The sequence below is a fragment of the Terrapene carolina genome, unplaced genomic scaffold, assembly GCF_002925995.2.
Source record: "Terrapene carolina triunguis isolate 2854851 unplaced genomic scaffold, T_m_triunguis-2.0 Scaffold18, whole genome shotgun sequence".
NCBI lineage: Eukaryota > Metazoa > Chordata > Testudines > Emydidae > Terrapene > Terrapene triunguis.
The window spans coordinates 4,249,926-4,263,889 of record NW_020664369.1 but is presented as its reverse complement, the minus strand read 5'-3'; the positions used below and the strand labels follow the sequence as shown (position 1 = coordinate 4,263,889).

Below are 13,964 nucleotides of genomic sequence, written 5' to 3'. Positions count from 1 at the left end.
CCCTGAAGATGTTGATGTGCCACAGGTTGATTTTGACTTGTGTCTCATTCAAAGCAGAACCCTTCAGATGATTCTGAATACCTTCCTTCTGAAGGAAGATATATTTTTCATATTCTTTTATTTAAGGCCTATTTTTATAGACAAGAAAAAAGACAGTGCAGGGACGGGGAATCAAACCTTAACACTGAGAAATACCCCACAGCCATTTTCTATCCTGCAAAATTATGTGACAGAAAATGACAAAAGATGGTGACCAGGGAATAACTTGTCAGACTCAGAACAGACATCAGCTGTGGATTTGCAATTTTTCCAAATATGTTCCTGTCAACCTTTCTATGTTAAAGATCTAAAATTTAAGTATGGTCCGTAGGCAGAGATATGCCAGATTTCAGTTTCAGGCAGGGTTTGCGTGAGCTGCTTTTTCTTTTTTATAATAATATTTACTTGTCTAATGATTCTTTACTTTACCAAATGTGCTCAAATAGAGAGCTATTTGAGAATACATAGTCAGATTTCAGGATGTAATAACACATATATCCATTCTAACAGGAGTAAATATTCTTTGTTAAATTACTGTTTGTAATTTGAGATTTGCTGACTATAATTTAGCAATTTAAAGAGAGATTTATTATTTCTGGAATAAGATAGAAAATCTCTTTCTTTTTATTTCACTGTCATTTGAAAAGAGAATTTAAGTTAGACACTACTGAGACCTTTTCTCCCACCTCCTCCCCTCCATTCCCACGGGGGACACTTGGCAGGTCATTGGCTCTCCTCTTCACCAAGCTCAAGCAGGGCCACGATGGGGTTGGGGGCCTGTGAGCAAGAAACATACTTGGGTCCATCCACTGAGGGAGGGGAAAAAACTGCCCCCACGCTTGTTACACTGGCAGGAGTCTCTTACAACCTACCATCTGGAATCCAGCTGCAGCAACTCCCTAGCCAGAGGCTCAGGCACTCTGTACTGAAGGGAAAAAGAGAGAGAGAGAGAGAGATGCAGAGATAAAGGAAGGAGAAAAACTGAATGAGATAAAGAGAATGAGAGAAGACAAGGAAAAGGTACTGCTGGGATCCCCAGCAAGAAGAAACAGTGGTAGGTAAAAAGTAGGACCTCAGAAATTGCCACACATGGCTACTGCAGAGGCAGAACACTTCTGGGAAGGAATATTGTGGGTGGGCCCTCCTATACTGACCAACTTTGACAGCCCTATGTAAGCTCGAAAGTCCCTTCTCACCCTCACTCCCTTCACCTCCATACAAGCTGCCACTATTGCTATCACCTGCTATCACAGCCAACTACCTCTATGTTATGAAGAGTCTTGTGATATTTTACATTCTTCTTAAAGCCCCAACTCTTTTAGCCACATGATTATGAGAATCTCAGCTTCCTTAAAAAAAAAAATCTCTAGCCCTCATGGCTGCAGAAAGAAACTTGAAAACATGAACTTTAAACGCTCAAAAACCAGAAAACAAATAAAAAGTCCATCTTTTCTGCTAACATACCATGATTTTTAAGCCAATCTCATGGTTTTGGGGGCCTGATTCATGGTTTTTGACTACTTGATGTTGGCAATACTGTCCCTGTGACAAAGAAGAGTGACTGTTGCTGGCTGCCCAGCACTCTGTTGAATGTTGGAGATGAAGGGGATGAAGATAAAAGAGAAATGAGTCTAGGAAGCAGTACAACAGAAAGACATCTGGGGTTATAGTAGATCACAAGCTAAATATGAGTCAACAGTGTAACACTGTTGCCAAAAAAAAAAAAAAAGGCTAACATAATTCAGGGATGTATCAGCAGGAGTGTTGTAAGCAAGACACAAGAAGTAAATCTTCCACTCTACTCCACCCTGATAAGGCCTTAACTGGAGTATTGTGTCCAGTTTTCAGGAAAGATGTGGACAAATTGGAGCAATAGTGCAGACGAGAGCAATAAAAATGATTAAAGGTCTAGAAAACATGACTGATAAGGGAAGATTGAAAAACTTTGGTTTGTTTAGTCTGGAGACAAGAAGGCCATGGGGGACATGATAACAATTTTCTAGTACATAAAAAGTTGTTACAAGGAGGAGGGTGAAAAAATTGTTCTTTTAATCTCTGAGGATAGGACAAGAAGCAATGGGCTTAAATTGCAGCAAGTACTTGCACTAAATCCACCTTGCATTGACATAATGAGTTGCAACATCTTAGTTGCAATCCCCGTTTCATGTTTGCCCTAACTAAGTCCCCAACCTGCTATAGAGAAGGCAAAACCCACCCCATACCTTGTCTTGGCCAATCTGACGGTGAGAGAAAAAGCCTTTCTCAGCCCCCCAAGAAAAAAGCAACTAACATAATACCCGCAGCAAATCATGACAAAACCTGATATTTAACTACATTCACAGGAGGGACGGTGGGTGCTGCTTTGCATGGTCCAGGTAAAGGTGTGCTTTTCCTGCACCGGTATGGACCTGCATTGTTCCCTCCTCTCTTCTGGCCACCTGGCAGGGGGAATGGGCCAGTGTTCCCATGATGACCCGGTCTAACGCTATCGCAGCTAGTCAGTCTGGCTCTCTACCCCTTAAATTGGCCAAACACCTTTTCCTGCAAGCCAGACACTGCTTAACGTGTAGTGAGATCATTGTCCCATGCCTCCTACAGTCAACCAACAAAGCCATCCATTTGTCAGCTTCTTGCAAAAATGTCTCTGTACCTTTTTCCATCCCTTCCCTGAACTGCTCTGTAAATCGTCAATCTTGTTCTCCAAATCTCTCCTCAAGACCCACCTCTGACACAACACATAGGTAATCAGTCAATTAATGATGGCTAGGCTGATGGACTGAAAGAGAGAGTGGCACATTATCTATTTACAATGAAAAAATGTCAATTTCTATAAAAATTGTATATATTTGATTAATCTTTCTCTACTCCCTTCCACCTACACTTCATAAGTCACTTCTCATCTTAGATTCTAAGCTCTGAGAGTGAGGTACCGTATCCTTGAATGTGTTTTTCTAGAACCCACCACAACAGAGCCCCAATCCCGACTGGGATCTGTATTATATTTAATATAAACATTAAACAACAAGAATCATGACAAAAATCAAATAGTAGTGGTTTAAAGTAAATATGTAAGACAATATGAGATTATGATGGAATCTGAACAAAGAAACATACTCCTGGGGGAATTATGTGCCAAAAAATTAAAAATTCTGTGCACAATATTTTAAAATGCTCTAAAATTCTGCATATTTTGTCAAAACAACACAATATAATCATGCCGGTTTCAATTATTTTGGTAATTTATTTCAAAACACCTGTCAGCAAGTATGTCTGTAACAATACAGACAACAAAAAAGATTCAGAAAATGTTTTTTGACAAATAGATTCCTTACTAGGCCTATTAATACAGAACTCGGAGTAATAATTCATTTAAACTACAATACATAAACGCATTTCCTACACCACTCAGAGGCAGTGCAAATGCTTGGGAGAGTCAAGGATAACAGAGGAGCTGAGGGAGAGGGAAGTAATTGTTGGGAAGGAGCTGGGGTGTGAACTTGGAGGGTTGTTGGGTGTGAGTGGGAGAAGTATGGAAGTTTTGGAGGTTTTAGGGGGATGGGGTTGTTAGGGAGCCTCCCGCATGCAGACCCTGACTGATCCCTAGCCTCTCTCATTGTCAGGCACATCTGCCCCTGTTCCCATATGTCCCTGCGCCCCTCCCCCATCCCCATGTGTCCCTGAATCCCCACTCAACTACCCCCTCCCCCATGTCCCCACAACCCCACTCCCAGTCTGTCCCCCTCCAATTAGCCCTTGTGAACCCCAGTCTGTGACCCCCCAGCAATCCCATGAACCCCATGCTGTCCATCTCCCCCATATCCCATGCCTCCTGAACTGGCCCTACAAGCAGGGTGCTGTGAGGAACCCAGCTGCTTCTCTTCCCTACCTGCCGCTGGGGCTGATCCCACCCGGGTGCGGCTGTTCTCTGTTCTGGCGACACACCAGCCCCTGGTGGGCAAAAGGCATAACTGCAGCACCTCTCCAGCAGAATGTATTTTCTGCAGAGAAAAAAAAATTCTACCCGGGACATGAATTCTGCACATGTGTAGTATCGCAAAACTCCCCCCGAAGTATATAGAACATAAAAAGTAACACAAAAAAGAAGCTCCTCAAAACATAAAAGCAATTATGCATTTTCATCACAATAAAGAAGCTGCCTTCCAGAATACAAAAATGTAGATGGTGGAGAATTCCATTTCACAATTGTATAGCATACGGACGGACAAAAAAAAAGGAAGGTGAAAAGGTCTGCCAGGGCCTGTAAATATGCCAAAACAACTGGCCACCATTTAGACCCAAAGGCAGGAAACACACTTAGGAGAACAACATCCAAAGACTAGAAAGAAAGCATAACACTAAGTTATGCTAATTCACAGCACCAGCTGTCAGCTCTTTGCAACTAAGAAATATCATAATTTACTTTATTGAACAAATCTCTTTACACTCCACTCACTGAAGTTCTCTCTTCCTATCTCTACTAAGAGCGTGAAGTCAGTGGGAGCTGTGCTACTGACTTCATGGGAATTAGCATCCGGCCCTATACACATAGTAACCTACCTTAGATTTTCATACTACACTCTATATAATAATCTCTCTATGTAGTCTTGCAAATTGGAAGAGACTCTCCAGCTCAGTATTCTGACAGCAAGTGAGCAAAGTATCTCAAGAACTACTTTCCTTTCATTCTTATATTACTTTTGCTTCTTTCCTTAGATGAATGATTTTTCAAAGGCTGTACCTTACACAGAGATTCCATCTAGTTTCTTTCATCTGTAACCTATGTATTTCATGTTTCAGACCATTTGTAAGGCATACGCACCACTGTATAATTTACTTTACCTGATACAGCATGACAGGCTCTATGTTGTATCCTAACATATTGGCAAACTCCTTAGCAATAACTGTTTTGCCACAGCCCTATAAAGTAAAAAATAAAATGAAATAAAAATTAAGGAATTAGATTCAAAATATCTTGCAAGGAGGGGAAAAAAAGGAAAAGAAATTTACAGTTCTTACTTTTCCGCCTATCAAACACATATCCTTAACCATATGTGACTGCATCATTTCTGCCAACAGCTGCTTATGGCTGGAAGTCTCTATGAAAGTGTCTGATCCAGAACACAGTTTTAATGGTCTAGTCCCAGCTGGGACCTACAAGGAGACAAAAGATAAACAAGTTATATGAAAGTGGTTTAGGCTCGGGGGCAGATTGGTTTACACTGGGTCAGTAACCCTGTAACATTTCACTGGTGACTGCATTCTTGTGCTCCAGAATCTAAATCTTTAAAAAAAAAAAAAATCGCCTTTATGGCTTGTGGTTGCAAAATAAATAAATAAATCTGCCATGAAATAGGAATCAAATGTAAATCAACGCAACGGTTTTGGATTTGGTTTGCAGGCAACATGAATCAATAGTCCTGAGAGGACTCTGACTCACCTCAATAGGGTATTAACGCTGAAACCCAATTACAAAGTGAGCCCTGTAATCATTTATTGCAGATTGGGGGTAAGAAAGAGGAGAAATGATCTATGGTGAAGATATGAACAATCCACTTGGAGGGAAATCTCACTCTGGTGTTATAAGTGGGCAGAGCTTTGCAGAATAGAAACACTTGTTTTTCCTCCAGTTTAACCCCTGCTTAAACTACTACATTCTGTTGCTCTTTCCCCACTCACACTGGTCACTGCTTCCCCTCAAATTCCTCCTCTACCCTTGTTCCCAAAGAGGCCATTCATTCCTCAGAGAAACTCCTCAATCAACTCTCAGTTCACCACAGTGCCTAATGAAGCTAACTATTTCCTTCAGAGCAGCTCTCCAATCAGCTTCTACCCAATTTGCTCCTGCTCTCCAACCTCCTTCTTCACTTCCATCGTACAAATTCTCTGAAGTCATCCCTCCCCAGTGTGACTCAGATCTCTTTCTGCCTCCTACTAACTCTCCTCTATTACACAGATACCTCAGTCTCACTGAATTCAACCCCTACTTTAAACTCAGATCAACATGCGTTTCTTAAAAAATGCCTTATTTCTCCACCCAACAGACCATAAGCTTCACAGGAAGAAATTCAGACTAACTGTATTTGATGTGATTAATATGAAGACTTTTGCTCCGTTTTCTGATTCAACATCCTGTGTTGGAATAATGTTACTAAGCACATTTTATTTGATGTGGAGGACAAAAGGAAAGAAACTACTATTGTTTTTATTTAAAGATATAGTGAAAAAAATGATTCTTTCAGAAAAACGTAACTATATAGAAGATACCCCCAAGAGCATCACATATGCTTTGTATTATGTTATTCCATGGCACAACCCAAAATAAGGAATCAAGAAAGTACTTTTCCACCAACACTTTAGTAATTGATGAAATAAATAGATCATGTTGCTGAAAAAATAACCACATAGAAAACTGCACGAGTTACCTGAAAATAAAGCCTTACTTTTCCATAATCGAATACTCTCCAGTTCATAAATGACATTTGCTAAAAAATTACCATAAAAAGTGGATATTCATCGAGGCTCTCAGTCAAATTCCTTATCAACTTTGAGCATTAAATGTAGGTGAGAGTCAACAGAAAGTAGCGTAACAAATTTGCAGTAGTGATATGAAACCAAGAATATAGCTCGGGGTGGGAAAACTACAGCCCGCGGGCTGGATACGGCCCGCAAGCCATTTTAATCTAACTCTTGAGCTCCCGCTAGGGTGCAGGGTCTGGGGCTTGCCCTGCTCCAGCACCCCAGCCGGGGAGCAGGGTCAGGGGCCACTCCACGTGGCTCCTGGAAGCAGCCGCATGGCCCCGCTCCAGCTCCTACACGTAGGGGAAGCCAGAGGCCTCTGCTCTGCACACTGCCCCCGCCTCAAGCACTGCCTCTGCAGCTCCCATTGGCCGGTAACCTCAGCCAATGGGAGCAGCAGGGGCGGTGCCTGCGGACGGGGCAGCATGCAGAGCTACGTAGGAGCCAGAGAAGGGAAATGCCGCTGCTTCCAGGAGCCTTTGAGGTAAGTGCTGCCCAGAGCCTGCACCCCTGAGCCTCTCCCCGCGCCCCAACCCCCTGCCCCAGCCCTGATCCCCCTCCTGCCCTCTGAACCCTTCGATACCAGCCCAGAGCACCCTCCTGCACCCCAAACCCCTTATACCTAGCCCCACTCCAGAGCCCGCACCCCCAGCCAGAACCCTGACCCCCCCGCACCCCACTCCCCTGCCCCAACCTAGCATCTCCTCCCGCACCCTGAACTCCTCATTTCTAGCCCCACCCCGAAGCCCACACCCCCAACCAGAGCCCACACCCCCTCCCACACACCAACCACAATTTTGTGAGCATTCGTGGCCCGCCATACAATTTCTATTCCCAGTTTGCCCACCCTGATATAGCTTGTTGAACCTGTAAATCATTACCTGGAATTTCACTTCTTTTTCAGCAATCTGGACAGTTACATCAGCCTGTAAGGTCTTGCTTCCATGTATTTGTTCCACTTTTTTAATCCTACTGGGAAGCAAAGGGCTTTCTGAATCCTGGAGCTCAAAACGCTGTAAAAATTGAGAAAGTAGTAATTATTTAATATAGTACTATGTTTTTAAATGTTTCCACTAAAAACATGGCAGAAATTGATGCAAGACTAATTTCTTCTGAAGTTCAATATCCATTTGCTGTAAGAAACTTAATACTGGAAAAGTTAAAATGGACCTTGTAAGATGCTAACATCAGTATGTATCTACTAAGTGTTCTCTATTCAACTATTAGCTTGCTGCTCCTCTTGTCAAACAAATTAAACTAAGTCATGAGATGGGACAACAGAAATCCGTGAATTCTGAAAAATCCATGAATTCCAGATCTTGGTATAGAATTTTCTGTTATATAGATTTTGAAGTTTCTTTTCTAAATAAAAAAAAATCTAGGATATTCTGATTGCAAGATAGCCCTAACGATATAACTTCCCACTGCTGACTTGTTGATTTTGAAGCCAGACAGACTGAAATGAAGTTCCAAGCCTCCAGCACGTATGTTCCCACACCATTTATCTTTGAGGGCTATTATGACCACTTGGGTATTAGAAACATCCAGCTTAAAAAAAAATATGCATCAAGTTAAGATGCTTATTTAGTTTAACAGCCTTGTGTGTAATGAAAGTTGAGGGCTCCCAACACACAAGACACTTTTATTATATAGCCTTTAATAGGCCAAGGAAGAAATATTGCCTTTTTGCCCATTTTACCACCACCTCTGCCCTCCATCACTCTACACTGTATGCAGGAGTGAAAGCTAGGTAATAGAGAGCAAGGGATTTTGAGTCAGATTTTTTAAACTACGGTTTGTTTTTTTCTTAACACCTCTTTAACTCTAGTGCCTAATGAACACTTCCAAGAGAGGATATGTCCATGTGAAAGATTCAACACGCACGCGCACAAACACACACTTCAATAAAGGTGTGAGCGTTCGCCACATACATCCAAAGACTTGTCTACACTTAAAATACGACAGCAACACAGCTGTGCCACTGTAAGGCTTTAATGTAGATGTTACCTATGCTGATGGGATGGATTCTCCCATCGCTGTAGTTAATCCATCTTCCCAAGAGGCAATAGCCAGGCTGACGGAATGATTCCACTGGGGACTTAGGTCAGCTTAACTAAGCCACAATGAGGTGTGGATTTTTCGTATCCCTGACAGAAGTAATTAAACTGACTTAACTTCCTAATGTAGACCAGGCCTAAGACTCCCCAAAAAGTCCTCCCATAAAACCTGCTATTTCAGAGGTAAAAAACAAGTAAAAAACCTAACCCACACTTATTTGGGAAATGATTTTTGGTCTTTTTTCTACATAATCAAGAAGCAAAAAGGACCCTAACTCATTTTTAAAAAATTGGTTCCAGAGCATCTTAAATTTGGCTGGCCATCTTGGCCATAGCCTCATGTTCCATGCAGGTGAAAGGATATTCTGTAGGAACTAGGTTATGAAGGTTCAGAGTTCAAATATCATGATAAATATCTGTCTGGTAATTCAGATAATGAAGATTGCTGCTGTGATGAAAACATTTGATGCAGTGTTGTTATAGCCATGTTGTGTAATATCTTTTATTGGACTAACTTCCATGGTGAGAGAGACAAGCTTTCGAGCTCTATGTAAGCTAAACTCTCTCACCACTAGAAGTTGATCCAGTAAAAGGTATTACTTCACACACTTTGTCTCTTGAAAACATTAAAGTAAGCTTCACATTATTTTAGGTGCATTCGATTGCTTTTATTAAAACTGTGTTTCAAAGAATAAAATTGATGTATCTTTATTTGTACAAGATACCATAGCATTGTAAATTAAGGTTCGAAACACAATTATTTTTTGTAACATAATCAGACACATACTTTGGCTCTTCACTCTCATAGATTCACATTCTGGACTAAAAGGCTACAAATTTTTCATGTTTAAACGTGAACTTTTTAAAAAAAAGCATAAGTGTACTTTAGTGCAAAACTGCCAACAATTCTATTTTTATTTTAACAGCTGAACCAATTTCAACCATCACTAAACATTGGAAGAACAACAGAAAAAAGCTGAGAATGTGCATTCTGAGTTTCATCTTGAACTAAGATTTTAATTGGCAAGTTAGAGACCCTGATGCAAAGTTAACTGAAGTAAACAAAAAGACTCCCATTGAGTTCAATAGACTTTGGATCAGGTCCAAAGCTATTTCCACATGCAATGCTGACAGACTCTTATAATTACAGCATCATTTCCAGGTGCAATTATAACAAGGGAAGGAAACGTTTTATTTCTTCACATTTCTCAAATACAACTATAGATTTCTATCTAATGCTCTGGGTGCCAACAGCATAAATTAAAAATCACAACATAAAGAAAGGATTGGCCATGAATATATTAAAGTTTCAATCACCAGACTCCTTAAAGTTTCCATCATTACTCAAAAAATTTATTGAAATTAAAGAGAATACTGACTATGTAACAGATAAAGCTCAAAATGGGTACACACCCCCAAATCACATTCAAGAATAAGGTAACCGACTCCTTCAGGACCTACCTATATAACGTGTAAGGGGGAAAAAAAGCATTATCGTGTGTGACTTCAATCTGAGTAACAATGCTGGAGGTTAGAGCTGGTAGGGAATTTTTCAATGAAATTTCTTTTCATCAGCGAATAGGTTAATAGAAACCAAAACTTTTCACAGTAAATGGTCAGTTTCAATGAATTTCTTGACTCGAAAAAATGTTGAAAATAGTTTCAGAATGTTTTGACATTTTATACATGAAAAATTCCAGTCTTCCAGTTTGAAATGAATTTCTGTATCAAAATCTAAGCTAATTATAATAAAAAATAAAAATGGCCAAAACTGAAACATTCTGATTGATCTGAATTAATTATTTTTTTCCTGGATTTTTCAGTTCACAAAAATGTCCAAGATTGACTTTTTGTCCCAATTAGAAACAGGAAAAAACCATTTCCTGCCCGACTCAACCGGAAGTCTTAAGCTGCTAATAGTAAAACGTCTTTGGAATTTCTAAGTAGTATAAATGACAATTACCTAACTCACAAAGCATTGCATCTAATATAAAAGGAATTCTATATTAGACCTCATCTTGTCAGATAAAGAGGAAATGATCTTAGAATTAAAAGTTAATGGTTGCTTTGGTGCAAGTGATCATGATTTAACTATATTTGTTATGTGCAAACACAATAAAGTTCCAACCAGTAATATCTATACGGGGCACTTTTAAAAGGACCAGTTTCACAAAGCTGGAAACAATTATGAGCCAAATCAGCTGGGAGAATTTAAACAGAAAAAATATAACTGTTAACTGAGAGATGTTGAAACACATTTTACTGAATTCCCAAAAAAACACAACTGAGGAAGAACACTACACAGGTTAAAAACCAGACTGGCTTAGGGACGTGAAAGAAGCAATAAATAAATTTAAAAGGTGGAAGAAAGGAGAGGTTGATAGCAATGAATATAAATTAAACCTAGAAATTGTAGAAATTGATAAAGGAAGCAAAAGGACACAAGGAAATATCTACAACTAACATAGCTAAGGACAATAAGAAATGTTTTTTTAGTGTATCAGGGCAAAAGTACCCTAATGGTATTGGTCCATTATGAGATGGAAAGGGTAAAATGGTCAATAATAATGCAGAAAAGATAAACGTGTTCAATAAATATTTCTGTTCCATATATGGGAAAAAGCCAGATGATGTATGCATATCCTATGATGAAATACTTTCCATTCCAGCATTAACTAAGCAGGATATTAAATACCCACTATTAAAAATTAAGACATTTTAAAGTCAAGAGGTACACATTACTTACACCCAAGGGTTTTAAAAGACCTCTCCAAGGACCTCTCTGAACAGTTAATATTGATTTAAATAGATCTTGGAAAACTGGGGCAGTTCCAGATGACTGGGAAAACGTTGTGCCAAAAAGGGCAAATGGAATGACCCAGGTAATTATAGGCCTGTCAGCCTGACACTGAACTTGGGCAAAATAATGGAACACCTGATACAGGACTCAATTAATAAAGAATTAAAAAATGGTAATATAATTAATGCCAACCACATGTGTTTATGGAAAATAGATCTTGTCAAACAATCTTGATACTCTCTGATGAAATTACAAGTTTGAGTGATAAAGGTAACAGTGCTGATGCAATGCATCTAGACTTCTGTAGGGCATTTGTGTTGGTACCACACAATACTTTGATTAAAACCTAGAACAATACAAAATCAATATGGCACACAGCAAATTTATCAAAATCTGGATAACAGATTTATGTCATCAAAATGTAACAGTCAATGACAAACATCACTGAGCGGGTATGTTTCTAGCTGAGTTCTGCAGGGATTGATTCTCAGCCCTATGCTCTTTAATATTTTTATCAATGACCCAGAAGAAAACAAAATCATTACTGATAAAGTTGGTAGATTAAACGAAGATTGGGGGAGTGGTAAATAATGAAGAGGACAGATCCTGTATTGCTTAATAAACTGGGTACAAGCAAACAATAAGCCTTTCAATATGGCCAAATGTAAAGTAAAAAAGAATGTAGGGCATACTTACAAGATGGGAAATTCTATCTGGAACTAATGACTCTGAAAAAGACTATGAATCTATGAAAATGCTGGAGGGATGAGAAGGTGGGCAGGGAAAAGAAGAGAGATAAAATAAGCATTTTCTCTTTCTTTTTTTTTTTTTTTTTTTTTTCCGTTTGATGGTTTTTGTTCAGCATTATTTCAGAAAGCTCTATAGATTAACTGAAGGTTTAACAGACACAAATGCCCATAAAGATAAACAAACTAGTAGAATTATCATGAGACACTCAATATTTTTCATGTGAAATAATTTAATTACAATTAATTTTATAAGACGTTTATGAATTTTAGAAAATTATTATTTTCCATTTTAGTGACAAAGACCTACCTCATGAATATCTTCTCTCTAAGGCCCCGATTCAGTAAGGCACTTAAGCACATGCCTCACTTTAAACATGTGAGTAGTTACATTGTATCAATGGGACTAATACATTGTTAAAGTTATACATGTGTTTAAGAACCTGTGAACTGTGGCCTAAATTCACTAGAAGATATAAAACACTCATCATCTAATGAAATCTGTTGGTTTATGAAGGTATTGTTCAAAAACTTTTTTTAATATCGGCATTAACATATATTATTTAAATAATTAGCATTGCTTCGGTGTCTTCTTATAATTTAGTGGGGCTATTGTAGTAACTCACTGCTCTCTGGGATTTGTATATAAAATGCACAGTACTCACTTTTAATGCATCTTCTACTGCAGTCCTGCCTTCCTTTCCTAGTAGAACATTATAAGGGTAAAGCCATTTGATTATATGCTGGACTGACATCATAGGGAAGGAATCCTAATTAGAAATAAAAATACAGGAAAGATTAATTCCATTATCCATTAACCTGGAACACATTATACTGACAACTGCAAAAGAGGAATGACAACAAACAAGTGCACCGTTCAGCTTTTGAGACAAAACCAGGGACACTTCATCCATGCTTCCCCAATAGCTGTCTCGCCTACCTCCCCACCTCCACTCCCACTGGGTCTCATGTTCTTTTCTGATGGTGGAGGGAAGGATCAATTGTTGAAACTGCAGAATCTAAAGAATCTCGATATGAACTGAAGAATGAGCCCCCAGCTGTTGATTTCTAACATCATGCAGAGGAGGCAGCGTAGTTTCAAGATATGACAGCTGCTGTCTTTCCTTCTGGTGCTCTGCGCTACTTGACTCCCTTGAGGTCTTGGAAGACATCAGGGAGAAGTAAAGAGTGGTGCAGTTGCTTATTGCATATATTGGCCTCCACTGCAGACTGCCAGTGATCAGAATCTGGTATGTTTTTTAAAAAGTGCTGTAACCAAGAAATTCAGTACACTTGGACAGTCTGTGAGCAGATAAGATTTTGTTTTTGTTGTTTCTGCTGCACTATAGGTGTGAATGGTGCTAAAAAGACAAATCTCAGCTTCCAAGAGTTTATAATCCAGGTTAGACAAAGTGAGAAGGAGGGTCTAGATGCACCAGTTACATCAATATACATTGTAGAGGTTAGGCATGCATCTTGTAATTGGATCTTAACAGAATTTGACTGGATTTCAACAGAATTGATAGAATATAAATATTTACTAGGTTGGGGGGGTTGTTTGTTTTTTACTTAAGTCATAAATGGTGGGAGGGAAGACAAAAGGCACTTTTAGGAAGAGAACAATGTGGTGAGGCCCACTAGACAGTGAGGCTGTTTCAAGTATCGGAGGTAACATGAAAGGAATGAAGATATGAGTGGGAGAAAGAGGTGAAAGATTGGGCGAAAGCAGGCAAGGATTGGCAAAGAATAAAACATAAAAGAAGGTGTAATAGGAAAAAAAGTCAAAAATGGAGACAAGAGCTATGC

At 39.3% G+C, this 13,964-nt stretch overlaps 1 protein-coding gene across 1 annotated transcript in view; it reads right to left on the bottom strand.

Annotated features, from left to right (window-relative positions):
* Window positions 1-13,964, bottom strand: part of LOC112103175 (von Willebrand factor A domain-containing protein 8) — a 255,098-nt gene that overhangs the window by 177,843 nt on the left and 63,291 nt on the right. The window contains exons 9-12 of the mRNA XM_029911809.1: window positions 12,824-12,928; window positions 7,437-7,568; window positions 5,056-5,190; window positions 4,879-4,956 (exon numbers count right to left, since the gene is read on the bottom strand). Of these exons, the coding sequence (XP_029767669.1) occupies window positions 4,879-4,956; window positions 5,056-5,190; window positions 7,437-7,568; window positions 12,824-12,928 (450 nt within the window). The remainder of the gene's footprint in view (window positions 1-4,878; window positions 4,957-5,055; window positions 5,191-7,436; window positions 7,569-12,823; window positions 12,929-13,964) is intronic.